At 43.5% G+C, this 17,412-nt stretch overlaps 1 protein-coding gene across 2 annotated transcripts in view; it reads right to left on the bottom strand.

Moving 5' to 3' along the window:
- The window catches only part of cenpp (centromere protein P), a 156,730-nt gene that overhangs the window by 124,805 nt on the left and 14,513 nt on the right, over positions 1 to 17,412 (bottom strand). For both annotated transcript variants that reach the window (XM_055869947.1, XM_055869948.1), the window contains one exon: positions 2,111 to 2,207. In XM_055869947.1, the coding sequence (XP_055725922.1) occupies positions 2,111 to 2,207 (97 nt within the window). The remainder of the gene's footprint in view (positions 1 to 2,110; positions 2,208 to 17,412) is intronic.

The raw sequence follows: 17,412 nt of genomic DNA on the forward strand, positions 1-17,412 counted from the left end.
GGCATTACAGGCACCCAAACAGGCATTACTGCTCATCTAACCTGGACCCCTACTTTTCTCCAGTCAAGCCTGATTCTCAAAAGACAGTACGGCGTGAAGTCAGGAGGAGAGTACGGCGTGAAGTCAGGAGGAGAGTACGGCGTGAAGTCAGGAGGAGAGTACGGCGTGAAGTCAGGAGGAGAGTACGGCGTGAAGTCAGGAGGAGAGTACGGCGTGAAGTCAGGAGGAGAGTACGGCGTGAAGTCAGGAGGAGAGTACGGCGTGAAGTCAGGAGGAGAGTACGGCGTGAAGTCAGGAGGAGAGTACGGCGTGAAGTCAGGAGGAGAGTACGGCGTGAAGTCAGGAGGAGAGTACGGCGTGAAGTCAGGAGGAGAGCACGGCGAGAAGTCAGGAGGAGAGCACGGCGTGAAGTCAGGAGGAGAGTACGGCGTGAAGTCAGGAGGAGAGTACGGCGTGAAGTCGGGAGGAGAGTACGGCGTGATGTCAGGAGGAGAGTACGGCGTGAAGTCAGGAGGAGAGTACGGCGTGAAGTCGGGAGGAGAGTACGGCGTGAAGTCAGGAGGAGAGTACGGCGTGAAGTCAGGAGGAGAGTACGGCGTGAAGTCAGGAGGAGAGCACGGCGTGAAGTCAGGAGGAGAGCACGGCGTGAAGTCAGGAGGAGAGCACGGCGTGAAGTCAGGAGGAGAGCACGGCGTGAAGTCAGGAGGAGAGCACGGCGTGAAGTCAGGAGGAGAGCACGGCGTGAAGTCAGGAGGAGAGTACGGCGTGAAGTCAGGAGGAGAGTACGGCGTGAAGTCAGGAGGAGAGCACGGCGTGAAGTCAGGAGGAGAGCACGGCGTGAAGTCAGGAGGAGAGCACGGCGTGAAGTCAGGAGGAGAGCACGGCGTGAAGTCAGGAGGAGAGCACGGCGTGAAGTCAGGAGGAGAGCACGGCGTGAAGTCAGGAGGAGAGCACGGCGTGAAGTCAGGAGGAGAGCACGGCGTGAAGTCAGGAGGAGAGCACGGCGTGAAGTCAGGAGGAGAGCACGGCGTGAAGTCAGGAGGAGAGCACGGCGTGAAGTCAGGAGGAGAGTACGACGTGAAGTCAGGAGTAGAGTACGGCGTGAAGTCAAGCACTGTGAGACTACTGCTCATCTGTCAGCTTGACAGGTTGGCTAAGGTTTGACAATCCAGCTGTGAACCATTTTTTTCAACACTCTCACAGTAAATCATTGATCAGATAACGTCAAGTTATAGTGATATCAGCAGAACGCAACCATCTCACTGCCCACACAAGAAGTGTTCAGACAGAAATACACAAGTCTACTGTTTCTCTGTGGAAGTCATACGGTGGACGAACGATGGTGGAAACGACTGTTCAGTCAATTTCCTGTCTTTATGTGTATTGGGAGGTTAAAAGGTTAAATAAGTTCAAATGTTGACGATAGAAAGACGGATGCGTAAACCAGTCTAAAACCAGTCTACAAATCAAATTTATTTATATAGCCCTTTGTACCTCAGCTGATATCTCAAAGTGCTGTACAGAAACCCAGCCTAAAACCCCCAACAGCAAGCAATGCAGGTGTAAATGCAGGTGTACAACCAGTCTAAACCAGTCTAAACCCTCCTTCTTTGTCGGAACAGGCTCTGTAACTACCAGGCAGGGTCAGGCAGCCCTGCAACACTTAACGTTAACATTCCTAGATTTTCTACACTTCTAAACTTCCAAATATCCTTGTCAGATATTCCCCGGGACTCACCGGGATAGAACTGTTCAGATACTGGTTGAGCTTATTCAAAAAGGTGAAGGTGTCGCCTTCAACACATTCTCTATCATCTTCGTTTTAAAATTCGAGTGCCTGGCTTCAGCATTCACGGATATGCATTTCTAGTCTGACTAAATTGTTGAGTGGGATTCTGCTGCAACCTTGAACATGTCCGTGCAGGGTTACACCAGACGGACCTGCCATTGTGACAGCAACTAGGGGAGTGTTTAACGGCAGTCGTACCTGGACTGGAAGACGATACCTTGAAGCAGGTGTGTAAGACATGGGGTCACGCATGAAGAGAGAGCTTCCCCTGTTGGCAATGGGCCGAAACGAGCCGTAAAAAGGACTAAAGTAAAGTCCTACCTGGAAGTGCTGGAATGTTCTGCGTCGGTCTTCACATCTGTCAGAGAACCTCCTGACGGTCCTGAAAAACAGCAGCAGATGTCTCTTGTCCTCCACTCTGCAAGAAAACATAAAACACTGTTAGTCAGGTCACCGCACTACATTGTCCCTGTCATTATCACACATTTACACAGTGCATTAGCATACATTATCACTGTCATTATCGCACATTTACACAGTGCATTAGCATACATTATCCCTGTCATTATCGCACATTTACACAGTGCATTATCATACATTATCCCTGTCATTATCACACATTTACACAGTGCATTAGCACACATTATCCCTGTCATTATCGCACATTTACACAGTGCATTAGCATACATTATCCCTGTCATTATCGCACATTTACACAGTGCATTAGCATACATTATCCCTGTCATTATCGCACATTTACACAGTGCATTAGCATACATTATCCCTGTCATTATCGCACATTTACACAGTGCATTATCATACATTATCCCTGTCATTATCACACATTTACACAGTGCATTAGCACACATTATCCCTGTCATTATCGCACATTTACACAGTGCATTATCATACATTATCCCTGTCATTATCACACATTTACACAGTGCATTAGCATACATTATCCCTGTCATTATCACACATTTACACAGTGCATTATCATACATTATCCATGTCATTATCACACATTTACACAGTGCATTAGCATACATTATCACTGTCATTATCACACATTTACACAGTGCATTAGCATACATTAGCCCTGTCATTATCACACATTTACACAGTGCATTAGCATACATTATCACTGAACACCAACAACAGGTCCTACTTGTTCTCTGCTCTGCAATTTGAAATCAATATGAAATCCCTAAAACAAATGATGGGATTTCAATCCTGGCCACGTAACAGATAACCCTCATTGACTTCTGTTTTTTTTTTTTTTAACACATCCTCAATCAAGACCTAAAATGGTACAGTCACTGGGAAATCGTGCAACTATACCAATGAAAAGATACCGTAGGGCTGGTTTGAAACAGAGGGTTACCGACTGAACATAGATAGCACGGATGTTTTTAGAGACTCCGTCTGATGTGAAAATTAGCTGCGGCCTTGGACTGATTCATTTAAAATGCCAGAAGTTTGATTTCATTGTAACTTTTGCTTCTCAAACCAACACGGTGGGGCATTCTGATTATTACTAAAAATGTTGTTTAAAGAAGCCTATGCCGAATGATGATGTATCTCTGACTGGTTATAATATACAGCGACTTATTCAAAATGGTGTTGTGTTACAGCCTGAATTCAAAATGGATTAAATTGGCGGGTATTCTCACCCATCAGTCTTTACGGGTAAGTCTCTAAGAGTTTTTTTTTTGCACATCTGGATTGTAAAATATTTGCACATAATTTTTTTTAAATTGGTTGTTGATCATTGACATTTTTCAGGTCTTGTCATAGACTTTCAAGCCAATTTAATAAAACTGTAACTCGGCCACTCAGGAACATTCAATGTCGTCTCGGTAAGCAACTGCAGTGTTTATTTGGCCTTGTGTTTTAGGTTATTGTCCTGTTGAAAAGGTGAATTCATCTCCCAGTGTCTGGTGGAAAGAAGACTGACCGAGGTTTTCCTCTAGGATTTAGCTCTATTCCGTTTCTGTTTATCCTATAAAAAAAAACTCCCTAGTCCTTGTCGATGATAAAGCATACTCATAACATGATGTAGCCAACACCATGCTTGAAAATATGAAGAGTGGTACTCAGTGATGTGTTGGATTTGCCCCATATTTTGCAGTTTTACTTTAATGCCTTGTTGTAAACAGGATGCAGTTGGTGGTTGAGGATATCCCTCCAGTGGTGTGGGGGCTGTGCTTTGGCAGAGTGGGTGGGGTTATATCCTTCCTGTTTGGCCCTGTCCAGGGGTTTCTTCGGATGGGGCCACAGTGTCTCCTGACCGCTCCTGTCTCAGCCTCCAGTATTTATGCTGCAGTAGTTTATGTGTCGGGGGGCTAGGGTCAGTTGGTTATACCTGGAGTACTTCTCCTGTCTTATCCAGTGTCCTGTGTGAATTTAAGTATGCTCTCTCTAATTCTCTCGTTCTCTCTTTCTCTCTGAGAACCTGAGCCCTAGGACCATACGTCAGGACTACCGGGCATGCTGACACCTTGCTGTCCCCAGTCCGCCCGGCCTTGCTGCTATTCCAGTTTCAACTGTTTCTACCTGCGGTTACGAAACCCCTACCTGTCCCAGACCTGCTGTTTTCAACTCTTAATGATCGGCTATGAAAAGCCAACTGAGATTTATTCCTGATTATTATTTGACCATGCTTGTCATTTATGAACATTTTGAAAATCTTGGCTCTCTCTAATTTTCTCCTTCTCTCTTTCTTTCTCTCGGAGGACCTGGGCCCTAGGACCATGCGTCGGGACTGCCGCCCGTGGTGACTCCTTGCTGTCCCCAGTCCGCCTGGCCTTGCTGCTATTCCAGTTTCAGCTGTTCTGCCTGCGGTTATGGAACCGCCACCTGTCCCAGACCTGTTGTTTTTCAACTCTTAATGATCAGCTATGAAAAGCCAACTGAAAATTATTCATGATTATTATTTGACCATGCTTGTCACTTATGAACATTTTTGAACATCTTGGCATAGTTCTGTTATAATCTCCACCCGGCACAGCCAGAAGAGGACTGGCCACCCCTCATAGCCTGGTTCCTCTCTAGGTTTCTTCCTAGGTTTTGGCCTTTCTAGGGAGTTTTTCCTAGCCACCGTGCTTCTACACCTGCATTCTAGCTGTTTGGGGTTTTAGGCTGGGTTTCTGTACAGCACTTCGAGATATTATCTGATGTACGAAGGGCTATATAAAATAAAATTGATTGATTGATTGATGCATGTTTTGGGATATTTTTTATTCTGTACAAGTTTCCTTCTTTTCACTCTGTCATTTAAATTAGTTTTGTGGAGTAACTACAATGTTGTTGATCCATCCTCAGTTTTCTCCTTTCACAGCCATTAAACTCTGTTTTAAAGTCCCCATTGGCCTTCTGGTGAAATCCCTGAGCAATTTCCTTACTCTCCGGCAACTGAGTTAGGAAGGACGCCTGTATCTTTGTAGTGACTGGGTGTATTGATACACCATCCAAAGTGTAATGAATAACTTCACCATGCTCAAAGGGATATTCAATATCTACCTTGTCTGCGAGGTATTGGTCTTTGTGGTTGAATCTGTGCTTGAAATTGACTTGAGGGACCTTACAGATAATTGTATGTGTGGGGGACAGAGCTGAGGTAGTCATTCAAAAATCATGTTAAACATTGTTATTGCACACAGAGTCCATGCGACTTATTATGTGACAAAGCACAGTAAGCACATTTTTTAACTTATTTAGGTTTATCATAACAAAAGGGTTGAATACTTACTGACACAAGATTATTATTTTTACTTATTGACTCGAGACATTTCAAATCTCAAAGAAACATACTGTCATGGCAATATTTAAAACTGCATTTACGCTGTTACTTACAGCACCACATTATCACATCACAAAAACAACATTGAGTTGCTGGAAATTGAAAAACTACAGGTGAGATGCTAGCAGGAATATGCAAGCTACATAACAAAAGAGTAACTCCGCCCCATATTTAAAGTACAATCCCTCCTCAGCAGCCCCTTGTCGGATAAGGCTCCTCTGACATTTCTAGAAACTTTCCACAGATGTTGTCAGCCAGGGCCCCACAGTCTGAGAGACATCGGGAAGAAGTTTCCACTGCTACGGAGCCCAAACTCTGCTCAGCTCCAATCAGGGGAAGAAATGCAACAAAAAAAAGGTGTGATGGAAACATGGCAAGAACGTGACAAATAATTGAACCCGCTCAAACAGCGCTGAGGAGACAAACTAAGCAGCGTAATGTCTACAGTGTATCTGTGTGGTATATACACACAGTATCCTGTCTACAGTGTATCTGGGTGGTATATACACACACAGCATCCTGTCTACAGTGTATCTGGGTGGTATATACACACACAGCATCCTGTCTACAGTGTATCTGGGTGGTATATACACACACAACATCCTGTCTACAGTGTATCTGGGTGGTATATACACACACAGCATCCTGTCTACAGTGTATCTGGGCGGTATATACACACACAGCATCCTGTCTACAGTGTGTCTGGGTGGTATATACACACACAGCATCCTGTCTACAGCGTATCTGGGTGGTATATACACACACAGCATCCTGTCTACAGTGTGTCTGGGTGGTATATACACACACAGCATCCTGTCTACAGTGTGTCTGGGTGGTATATACACACACAGCATCCTGTCTACAGTGTGTCTGGGTGGTATATACACACACAGCATCCTGTCTACAGTGTATCTGGGTGGTATACACACACAACATCCTGTCTACAGTGTATCTGGGTGGTATACAGTGCTTTCAAAGAGTATTCATACCCCTTGACTTATTCCACTTTGTGTTACAGCCCGAATTCAAACCGGATTACCCATCTACACATATTAGCCCATAATGAGAAAGCGATAACATGTTTTAATTTTTACAGAAATATCTCAATTACATAAGTATTCACACCCGTTTTGCTATAACACTCCAAATTGAGCTCAGGTGCATCCGATTTCATTTGATCATCCTTGAGATATGATTGGAGTCCACCTGTGGCCAATTCCCTTGTTTGGACAGAATTTAGAAAGAAACACACCTGTCTATATAATTCCCCTACAGTTGACAGTGCATATCAGAGCAGAAACTATTCCATTAAGTTCAAGGAACTGTCCGTAGATCTCCAAGATTAAATAGTGATGAGGAAGGGTATAAAAAAATCTAAAATGTCTAGTGTTGAAAGTTTCCAAGAGCACAGAGGTCTCCATCATCGGGAAATTGAAAGCAGAAAAAAAAACGTAACTACACTCTGACTAGAACTGGCCGTCCAATCAAACTGAGGTACCGAGCAAGAAGGACCTTGGTCAGGGAGGTGACCAACAACCCAACGACCAATAACAGAACTAGGCTTCCTTGGCTGAGATGGAAGAACCTGCCAGAAGGACAACAGTCTCTACAGCGCTTCACCAATCTGGGGCTTTATGGGAGAGTGGCCAAACGGAAGCCACTCCTGAGAAAAAAAAGGCACATGACAGCACACCTGGAGTTCATTTGCAAAAAGGCACCTGAAAGATTCAGGGGCATAAACCAAATGATTCTGTGGTCTGATGAGACAAAAATATAACTCTTTGGTCTGAACGCAAAGCGGTATGTCTGGAGAAAACCAGGCACAGCTCATCACCCGTCTAACACCATCCCTACCGTGAAGCATGGTGGTGGCAGCGTCATGCTATGGAGATGCTTTTCAGCGGCATTGGACTGGGACACCGGGTACGGATAGAGGGAACAAAGAATGGAGCAAACCCTTACTGAGAACCTGCTTCAGAGAGCAAATGAACTTAGCCTGGGGGCAGAGATTTTACATTCCAACAGGACATTGACCCCAAGCAGATAGCCTGGGGGCAGAGATTTACATTCCAACAGGACAATGACCCCAAGCAGATAGCCTGGGGGCAGAGATTTACATTCCAACAGGACAATGACCCCAAGCAGATAGCCTGGGGGCAGAGATTTACATTCCAACAGGACATTGACCCCAAGCAGATAGCCTGGGGGCAGAGATTTACATTCCAACAGGACATTGACCCCAAGCAGACAGCCTGGGAGCAGAGATTTACATTCCAACAGGACATTGAACCCAAGCAGACAGCCTGGGGGCAGAGATTTACATTCCAACAGGACATTGACCCCAAGCAGACAGCCTGGGAGCAGAGATTTACATTCCAACAGGACATTGAACCCAAGCAGACAGCCTGGGGGCAGAGATTTACATTCCAACAGGACTTTGACCCCAAGCAGACAGCCTGGGAGCAGAGATTTACATCCCAACAGGACTTTGACCCCAAGCAGACAGCCAAAGCAATGCTGGAATGGCTTCAGAACAAGAATGTGAAAGTCCTTGAGTGCCCCAGCCAAAGCTCAGACTTGAATCCCATTGAAAATCTGTGGAAAGACTTGAAGATTGCTGTTCCCCGCCACTCCCCATCTAACTTAACAGAGCTTGAGAAAATCGACAAGGAAGAAAATCCCCAAATCCATTTGTGCAAAGCTGATAAAGACATACCCAAGACGACTCAAAGCTGATACAGACATACCCAAGACGACTCAAAGCTGATTCAGACATACCCAAGTTGACTCAAAGCTGATACAGACATACCCAAGACGACTCAAAGCTGATACAGACATACCCAAGACGACTCAAAGCTGATACAGACATACCCAAGACGACTCAAAGCTGATACAGACATACCCAAGACGACTCAAAGCTGATACAGACATACCCAAGACGACTCAAAGCTGATACAGACATACCCAAGACGACTCAAAGCTGATTCAGACGTACCCAAGACGACTCAAAGCTGTAATCGCCGCCAAAAGGTGATTGGCTCAGCCAATGGGATTTTTTGGCAATGATTTCCCGCCAATAAATATCTGGGCTTTTGGATTGACAAGGATTTCACTTTTTTTTCTTTTTTTTCTTTTTACATACTGATGAGCTAGTTCAAAAGCTTTTTTTTTTTTTTATTATTAAATTGGGCTATTATTAAATTGGGCTGAAAATGATCTTGCCTCTCCCTCAAACAGCAGGAAGCAGATTGATTAGTCAACTTTCCTGACAGTTCTTGACTATGGTGACACTATTTACCAGAATGCAGCAGCCACTACTCTTAAACCTTTGGATTCCATCTATTATAGCACCATTCTTTTTATCACAGGTGACAGTTTTAATACTCATCACTGCATCCTGTATCAAAAAGGTTGGACGATCCTCATTAAAAGTACCGTAGATCAATTCAATATAAAAAATTTAAAAAATTACAAAGCTCTAGTACACAAGCTTCCGACTTTCTTAACTTCGTTGTTGAAATATATATATTTTTTAATGAGTTACCAAACCCGTTCACATGGTTGGTTAACTCTTAAAAAAGGTTCCGCGGGTCTCCACCGAATTAGGTAAATCCTCTTTTCGTTTAAATGAGTTTGAATAATTATCAGAACTGATTACAGTTAGATGTTGTGGTGTCGGTCGGGGCAGTTCAGGCTGTTGATTGAGGACCTGGTAGCCGAGGACTGTAACTGGTGTGTGTTTTGTATTGATTGTTGTTTTGTTCTACAGTATATTGGTTGTTGTAATCAGGGCACCTTTGGAAAGGAGACCTCAGTGGGTTTTCCCCCTGAATAAATAAAGAATCATAAAAATACTATTTATGTAAATGAGATCTGTTTTTCATTTTCAATACATCTTAAAAATACTATTTATGTAAATTAGATCTGTTTTTCATTTTCAATCAATCTTAAAAATACTATTTATGTAAATTTGATTTCTGTATTTCATTTTAAATAAATTAGCAAAACGTTCTAAAAACATGGTTTTTAATGTCATTATAATTATTAATATAATTTGTGTAAATTGGTGAGAAAATAATAGAAAATGGAATCCATTTTGTACTCAGGCTGTAACACAACAAAATGTGCAACAGGTCGAGGTGTATAAATACTTTCTGAAGTCCCTGTACAGTATATCCGGTGGTACAGTACGACTGGGCCTTTATCATACCGTTTCAGGCTCTTATATGCATCTTGATCAAATCAAATGCATTTATAAAGCCCTTCTTACATCAGCTGATATCTCAAAAGTGCTGTACAGAAACCCAGCCTACAACTTAATGCGTCTTATACGTAACAAATCATGTTTTTTTTTTGTTTTTTTTATCTCTCCAAAAGCTCCAATCCAACCAGGTGTCAGCAATCAGTGCCTGTATTGGCATGGCATCTAGGAACCTCTCTCTGCTAGACCAGTCAGCAGTTTACATGAGATGTCACCAACAGGGTTTTCTCTGAGTAATGATTAACAAAAAAAAGGCCCTCTGCTCCAGACAGAGAAAAATATACAGACTACTTCGGCTACATTCCAAACGGTACCCTTATCCCCTATGGAGTGCACTACATTTTTGACCAGGGCCCCGTAGGACTCTACATAAGGAATGGAGTGCAATTTAGGACGCCGACCACAGACTTGTGTGAGAATCATCGTCTCCAGTAGTTTTCCACGTCCCGTGTGCCAGCACCGATCCTCTGTCAGACCAGACAATATGATCCGGGCGTATAGGCTAAGAGGACCTGTTGCTTCTGCTGTAAAAAAGAGAGAACAAAGTCCCTCCACACTAATCAATCCAGAGAAATCCGTTATTTATGCAACGTCCTTCCTCATGTCTCCAGTTAAAGCATTGAAGACTCAAGACAGACATTTGAGCTTATGCAGCAACAAAAACACACAATTATTACAATAGAACCAGGAAAATGTTATTGTTCAGCAGGTCAGCACTCCCACTACTGACTGGATTGAATTTGCATTGCTTTCAACCTCCTGCAGTCCATCCAACACTAGCGACTAGAACGAGTGACACTTTTATCCTCCTGCAGTCCATCCAGCACTAGCGACTAGAATGACTGAAACTTAAATCCTCCTGCAGTCCATCCAGCACTAGCGATTAGAATGACTGACACTTATATCCTCCTGCAGTCCATCCAACACTAGCGATTAGAACTAGAATGACTGACACTTAAATCCTCCTGCAGTCCATCCAGCACTAGCGATTAGAACTAGAATGACTGACACTTAAATCCTCCTGCAGTCCATCCAGCACTAGCGATCAGAACTAGAATGACTGACACTTAAATCCTCCTGCAGTCCATCCAGCACTAGCGATTAGAACTAGAATGACTGACACTTAAATCGTCCTGCAGTCCATCCAACACTAGCGACTAGAATAACTGACACTTAAATCCTCCTGCAGTCCATCCAACACTAGCGACTAGAATGACTGACACTTAAATCCTCCTGCAGTCCATCCAGCACTAGCGATTAGAACTAGAATGACTGACACTTAAATCCTCCTGCAGTCCATCCAGCACTAGCGATCAGAACTAGAATGACTGACACTTAAATCCTCCTGCAGTCCATCCAGCACTAGCGATTAGAACTAGAATGACTGACACTTAAATCGTCCTGCAGTCCATCCAACACTAGCGACTAGAATAACTGACACTTAAATCCTCCTGCAGTCCATCCAACACTAGCGACTAGAATGACTGACACTTAAATCCTCCTGCAGTCCATCCAGCACTAGCGACTAAAACTAGAATGACTGACACTTAAATCCTCCTGCAGTCCATCCAACACTAGCAACTAGAATGACTGACACTTAAATCCTCCTGCAGTCCATCCAACACTAGCGACTAAAATGACTGACACTTAAATCCTCCTGCAGTCCATCCAGCACTAGCGACTAGAACTAGAATGACTTACACTTAAATCCTCCTGCAGTCCATCCAACACTAGCGACTAAAACTAGAATGACTGACACTTATATCCTCCTGCAGTCCATCCAGCACTAGCGACTAAAACTAGAATGACTGACACTTAAATCCTCCTGCAGTCCATCCAGCACTAGCGACTAAAACTAGAATGACTGACACTTAAATCCTCCTGCAGTCCATCCAGCACTAGCGACTAAAACTAGAATGACTGACACTTATATCCTCCTGCAGTCCATCCAACACTAGCGAGTAGAACTAGAATGACTTACACTTAAATCCTCCTGCAGTCCATCCAGCACTAGCGACTAAAACTAGAATGACTGACACTTAAATCCTCCTGCAGTCCATCCAGCACTAGTGACTAGAATGACTGACACTTAAATCCTCCTGCAGTCCATCCAGCACTAGCGACTAAAATGACTGACACTTATATCCTCCTGCAGTCCATCCAACACTAGCGACTAGAACTAGAATGAATTTTGTAAAGTTAATGTGGGAGAGGTGGGAAAATGTATTGTTAACGATCAATAATGACAAACCTCCTGGCATTGACAACTTAGATGGAAAGCTACTGAGGATGGGAGCTGACTCTATAGCCACGCCTAACTGTCATATCTTTAATCTGAGCCTAGAGGAAAGTCTTTGTCCTCAGGCCTGGAGGGAAGCCAAAGTCATTCCGCTACCCAAGAGTGGTAAAGCGGCCTTTACTGGTTCTAACAGCAGACCTATCAGCTTGCTGCCAGCTCTTAGCAAACTGTTGGAAAAAATTGTGTTTGACCAAATACAATGCTATTTGTCTCTGTAAACAAATAACAACAGACTTTCAGAACACTTTTAGAGAAGGGCACTCAACATGTACTGCACTGACACAAATGACTGATGATTGGTTGAAATAAATTGATAATAAGAAGATTGTGGGAGCTGTACTGTTAGATTTCAGTGCAGCCTTTGATATTATTGACCATAACCTGTTGTTGAAAAAACTTAAGTGCTATGGCTTTTCAACCTCTGCCATATTGTGGATTCAGAGCTATTTATCTAATAGAACTCAAAGGGTTTTCTTTAATGGAAGCTTCTCTAATGTCAAACATGTAAAGTGTGGTGTACCACAGGGCAGCTCTCTAGGCCCTCTACTCTTTTCTATTTTTACCAATGACCTGCCACAGACATTAAACAAAGCCTTGTGTGTCCATGTATGCTGATGATTCAACCATATACGTGTCAGTAACCACAGCTAATGAAGTCACTGAAACCCTTAACAAAGAGTTGCAGTCTGTTTTGGAATGTGTGGCCAGTAATAAACTGGTCCTGAACATCTCTAAAACTAAGAGCATTGTATTTGGTACAAATAATTCCCTAAGTTCTAGACCTCAGCTGAATCTGGTAATGAATGGGGTGGCTGTTGAACAAGTTGAGGAGACTAAAATTGTTTGCATAGTCAACTTACACACAGCTCTGACACACACACTTACCCCACCAGACATGCCACCAGGGGTCTTTTCATAGTCCCCAAATCCAGAACAAATTCAAGGAAATGTACGCTATTATATAGAACCCTTATTGTACGGAACTTCCTTCCATCTCAGATTGCTCAAATAAACAGCAAACCTGGTTTCAAACAACAGATAAAGCAACACCTCACGGCACAACGCCTCTCCCCTATTTGACCTAGATAGTTTGTGTGTATGCATTGATATGTCGGCTACGTGTGCCTTTTAAAAATGTATGTAGTTCTGTCCTTGAGCTGTTCTTATCTATTGATGTTCTGTATTATGTTTCATGTTGTGTGTGGAACCCCAGGAAGAGTAGCTGCTGCTTTTGCAACAGCTAATGGGGATCCATAATAAACCCCAGGATGAGTAGCTGCTGCTTTTGCAACAGCTAATGGGGATCCATAATAAACCCCAGGAAGAGCAGCTGCTGCTTTTGCAACAGCTAATGGAGATCCTAATAAAATACCAAATGACTGACACTTTATCCTCCTGCAGTCCATCCAGAACTAGATATTGGAACTAGAATGACTGACACTCAAATCCACTTTCATGTGTTTTACTAAGTGGAGCAGGAGACTGCTCTGAGCTTCAGTAAAGTACCCTATTAAAATAAATAAAAAACCAGGTAAACACTAATACTGCACGTCATGACATAGACCTAGCTATAGCATGACAGAGACCTAGCTACAGCATGACATAGATCTAGCTACAGACCTAGCTATAGCATGACAGAGACCTAGCTACAGACCTAGCTATAGCATGACAGAGACCTAGCTACAGCATGACATAGACCTAGCTACAGCATGACATAGACCTAGCTACAGCATGACATAGACCTAGCTACAGCATGACAGAGACCTAGCTACAGACCTAGCTATAGCATGACATGGACCTAGCTATAGCATGACATGGACCTAGCTATAGCATGACAGAGACCTAGCTATAGCATGACAGAGACCTAGCTATAGCATGACAGAGACCTAGCTATAGCATGACAGAGACCTAGCTATAGCATGACAGAGACCTAGCTATAGCATGACAGAGACCTAGCTACAGCATGACAGAGACCTAGCTACAGCATGACAGAGACCTAGCTATAGCATGACAGAGACCTAGCTATAGCATGACATAGACCTAGCTATAGCATGACAGAGACCTAGCTATAGCATGACAGAGACCTAACTATAGCATGACAGAAACCTAGCTATAGCATGACATAGACCTAGCTATAGCATGACATAGACCTAGCTATAGCATGACAGAGACCTAGCTACAGCATGACAGAGACCTAGCTACAGCATGACAGAGACCTAGCTATAGCATGACATAGACCTAGCTATAGCATGACATAGACCTAGCTATAGCATGACAGAGACCTAGCTATAGCATGACATAGACCTAGCTATAGCATGACATAGACCTAGCTATAGCATGACAGAGACCTAGCTACAGCATGACAGAGATCTAGCTACAGCATGACATAGACCTAGCTACAGCATGACAGAGACCTAGCTACAGCATGACAGAGACCTAGCTACAGCATGACAGAGACCTAGCTATAGCATGACAGACACCTAGCTATAGCATGACAGAGACCTAGCTATAGCATGACATAGACCTAGCTATAGCATGACAGAGACCTAGCTATAGCATGACAGAGACCTAGCTATAGCATGACAGAGACCTAGCTATAGCATGACAGAGACCTAGCTATAGCATGACAGAGACCTAGCTATAGCATGACATAGACCTAGCTATAGCATGACATAGACCTAGCTATAGCATGACATAGACCTAGCTATAGCATGACATAGACCTAGCTATAGCATGACAGAGACCTAGCTATAGCATGACAGAGACCTAGCTATAGCATGACAGAGACCTAGCTATAGCATGACAGAGACCTAGCTACAGCATGACAGAGACCTAGCTACAGCATGACAGAGACCTAGCTACAGCATGACAGAGACCTAGCTACAGCATGACAGAGACCTAGCTACAGCATGACAGAGACCTAGCTATAGCATGACAGAGACCTAGCTACAGCATGACAGAGACCTAGCTACAGCATGACAGAGACCTAGCTATAGCATGACAGAGACCTAGCTATAGCATGACAGAGACCTAGCTATAGCATGACAGAGACCTAGCTATAGCATGACAGAGACCTAGCTATAGCATGACAGAGACCTAGCTATAGCATGACAGAGACCTAGCTATAGCATGACATAGACCTAGCTATAGCATGACAGAGACCTAGCTATAGCATGACAGAGACCTAGCTATAGCATGACATAGACCTAGCTATAGCATGACAGAGTCCTAGCTATAGCATGACAGAGACCTAGCTATAGCATGACAGAGACCTAGCTATAGCATGACAGAGACCTAGCTACAGCATGACAGAGACCTAGCTACAGCATGACAGAGACCTAGCTATAGCATGACAGAGACCTAGCTATAGCATGACAGAGACCTAGCTATAGCATGACATAGACCTAGCTATAGCATGACATAGACCTAGCTATAGCATGACAGAGTCCTAGCTATAGCATGACAGAGACCTAGCTATAGCATGACAGAGACCTAGCTATAGCATGACAGAGACCTAGCTATAGCATGACATAGACCTAGCTATAGCATGACATAGACCTAGCTATAGCATGACAGAGACCTAGCTATAGCATGACAGAGACCTAGCTATAGCATGACAGAGACCTAACTATAGCATGACAGAGACCTAGCTATAGCATGACATAGACCTAGCTATAGCATGACAGAGACCTAGCTATAGCATGACAGAGACCTAGCTATAGCATGACAGAGACCTAGCTATAGCATGACATAGACCTAGCTATAGCATGACATAGACCTAGCTATAGCATGACAGAGACCTAGCTATAGCATGACAATGGCATTAGGGAACACCAGATTGGTCTTTAGATCTTCAAACAGCCTGTAGCTGTCTACAACCAGAGTAAAGGTACTACAAAACAGGATCAATGAGTTGACCAGCTAACTTACCTAAATATTCTGAATTAACTTTCTTTTCTTTTTTTTTTTAAACATAAGCCTGAAATGGGCATTGACTCAACAACCAAAAATACATATCTAAGCTTTCTAAATAAAACAAAAAAACACAGTTATTTCTGGTAGATAATCAAAGTTAGCAGGCTAACTAAATGTATCCTTATTTGTAGTATACCCTTCTGGGCAGTGGGACTACTAGCCAGAACCAAACCCTCTGACCCGGTTTCAATGTTATGTTCAAACGCGCGTTTAGTAGAGTCCTAAGCAAACGCTCGTTTAGTAGAGTCCTAAGCAAACGCGCGTTTAGTAGAGTCCTAAGCAAACGCGCGTTTAGTAGAGTCCTAAGCAAACGCGCGTTTAGTAGAGTCCTAAGCAAACACACGTTTAGTAGAGTCCTAAGCAAACGCACGTTTAGTAGAGTCCTAAGCAAACGCACGTTTAGTAGAGTCCTAAGCAAACACGCGTTTAGTAGAGTCCTAAGCAAACACAGATTTAGTAGAGTCCTAAGCAAATGCGCGTTTAGTAGAGTCCTAAGCAAACGCGCATTTAGTAGAGTCCTAAACAAACACGCGTTTAGTAGAGTCCTAAGCAAACGCGCATTTAGTAGAGTCCTAAGCAAACACTTGTTTAGTAGAGTCCTAAGCAAACACACATTTAGTAGAGTCCTAAGCAAACACGCGTTTAGTAGAGTCCTAAACAAATGTGCGTTTAGTAGAGTCCTAAGCAAACACACGTTTAGTAGAGTCCTAAGCAAACACGCGTTTAGTAGAGTCCTAAGCAAACACGCGTTTAGTAGAGTCCTAAGCAAACACGCGTTTAGTAGAGTCCTAAGCAAACACACATTTAGTAGAGTTCTAAGCAAACGCGCGTTTAGTAGAGTCCTAAGCAAACGCGCGTTTAGTAGAGTCCTAAGCAAACACACGTTTAGTAGAGTCCTAAGCAAACGCGCGTTTAGTAGAGTCCTAAGCAAACACACATTTAGTAGAGTCCTAAGCAAACGCGCGTTTAGTAGAGTCCTAAGCAAACGCGCGTTTAGTAGAGTCCTAAGCAAACACACGTTTAGTAGAGTCCTAAGCAAACACGCATTTAGTAGAGTCCTAAGCAAACACACATTTAGTAGAGTCCTAAGCAAACGCGCGTTTAGTAGAGTCCTAAGCAAACGCGCGTTTAGTAGAGTCCTAAGCAAACACACGTTTAGTAGAGTCCTAAGCAAACGCGCGTTTAGTAGAGTCCTAAGCAAACACGCGTTTAGTAGAGTCCTAAGCAAACACGCGTTTAGTAGAGTCCTAAACAAACACACGTTTAGTAGAGTCCTAAGCAAACAC

Source organism: Salvelinus fontinalis, chromosome 18, assembly GCF_029448725.1.
Source record: "Salvelinus fontinalis isolate EN_2023a chromosome 18, ASM2944872v1, whole genome shotgun sequence".
Lineage (NCBI taxonomy): Eukaryota > Metazoa > Chordata > Actinopteri > Salmoniformes > Salmonidae > Salvelinus > Salvelinus fontinalis.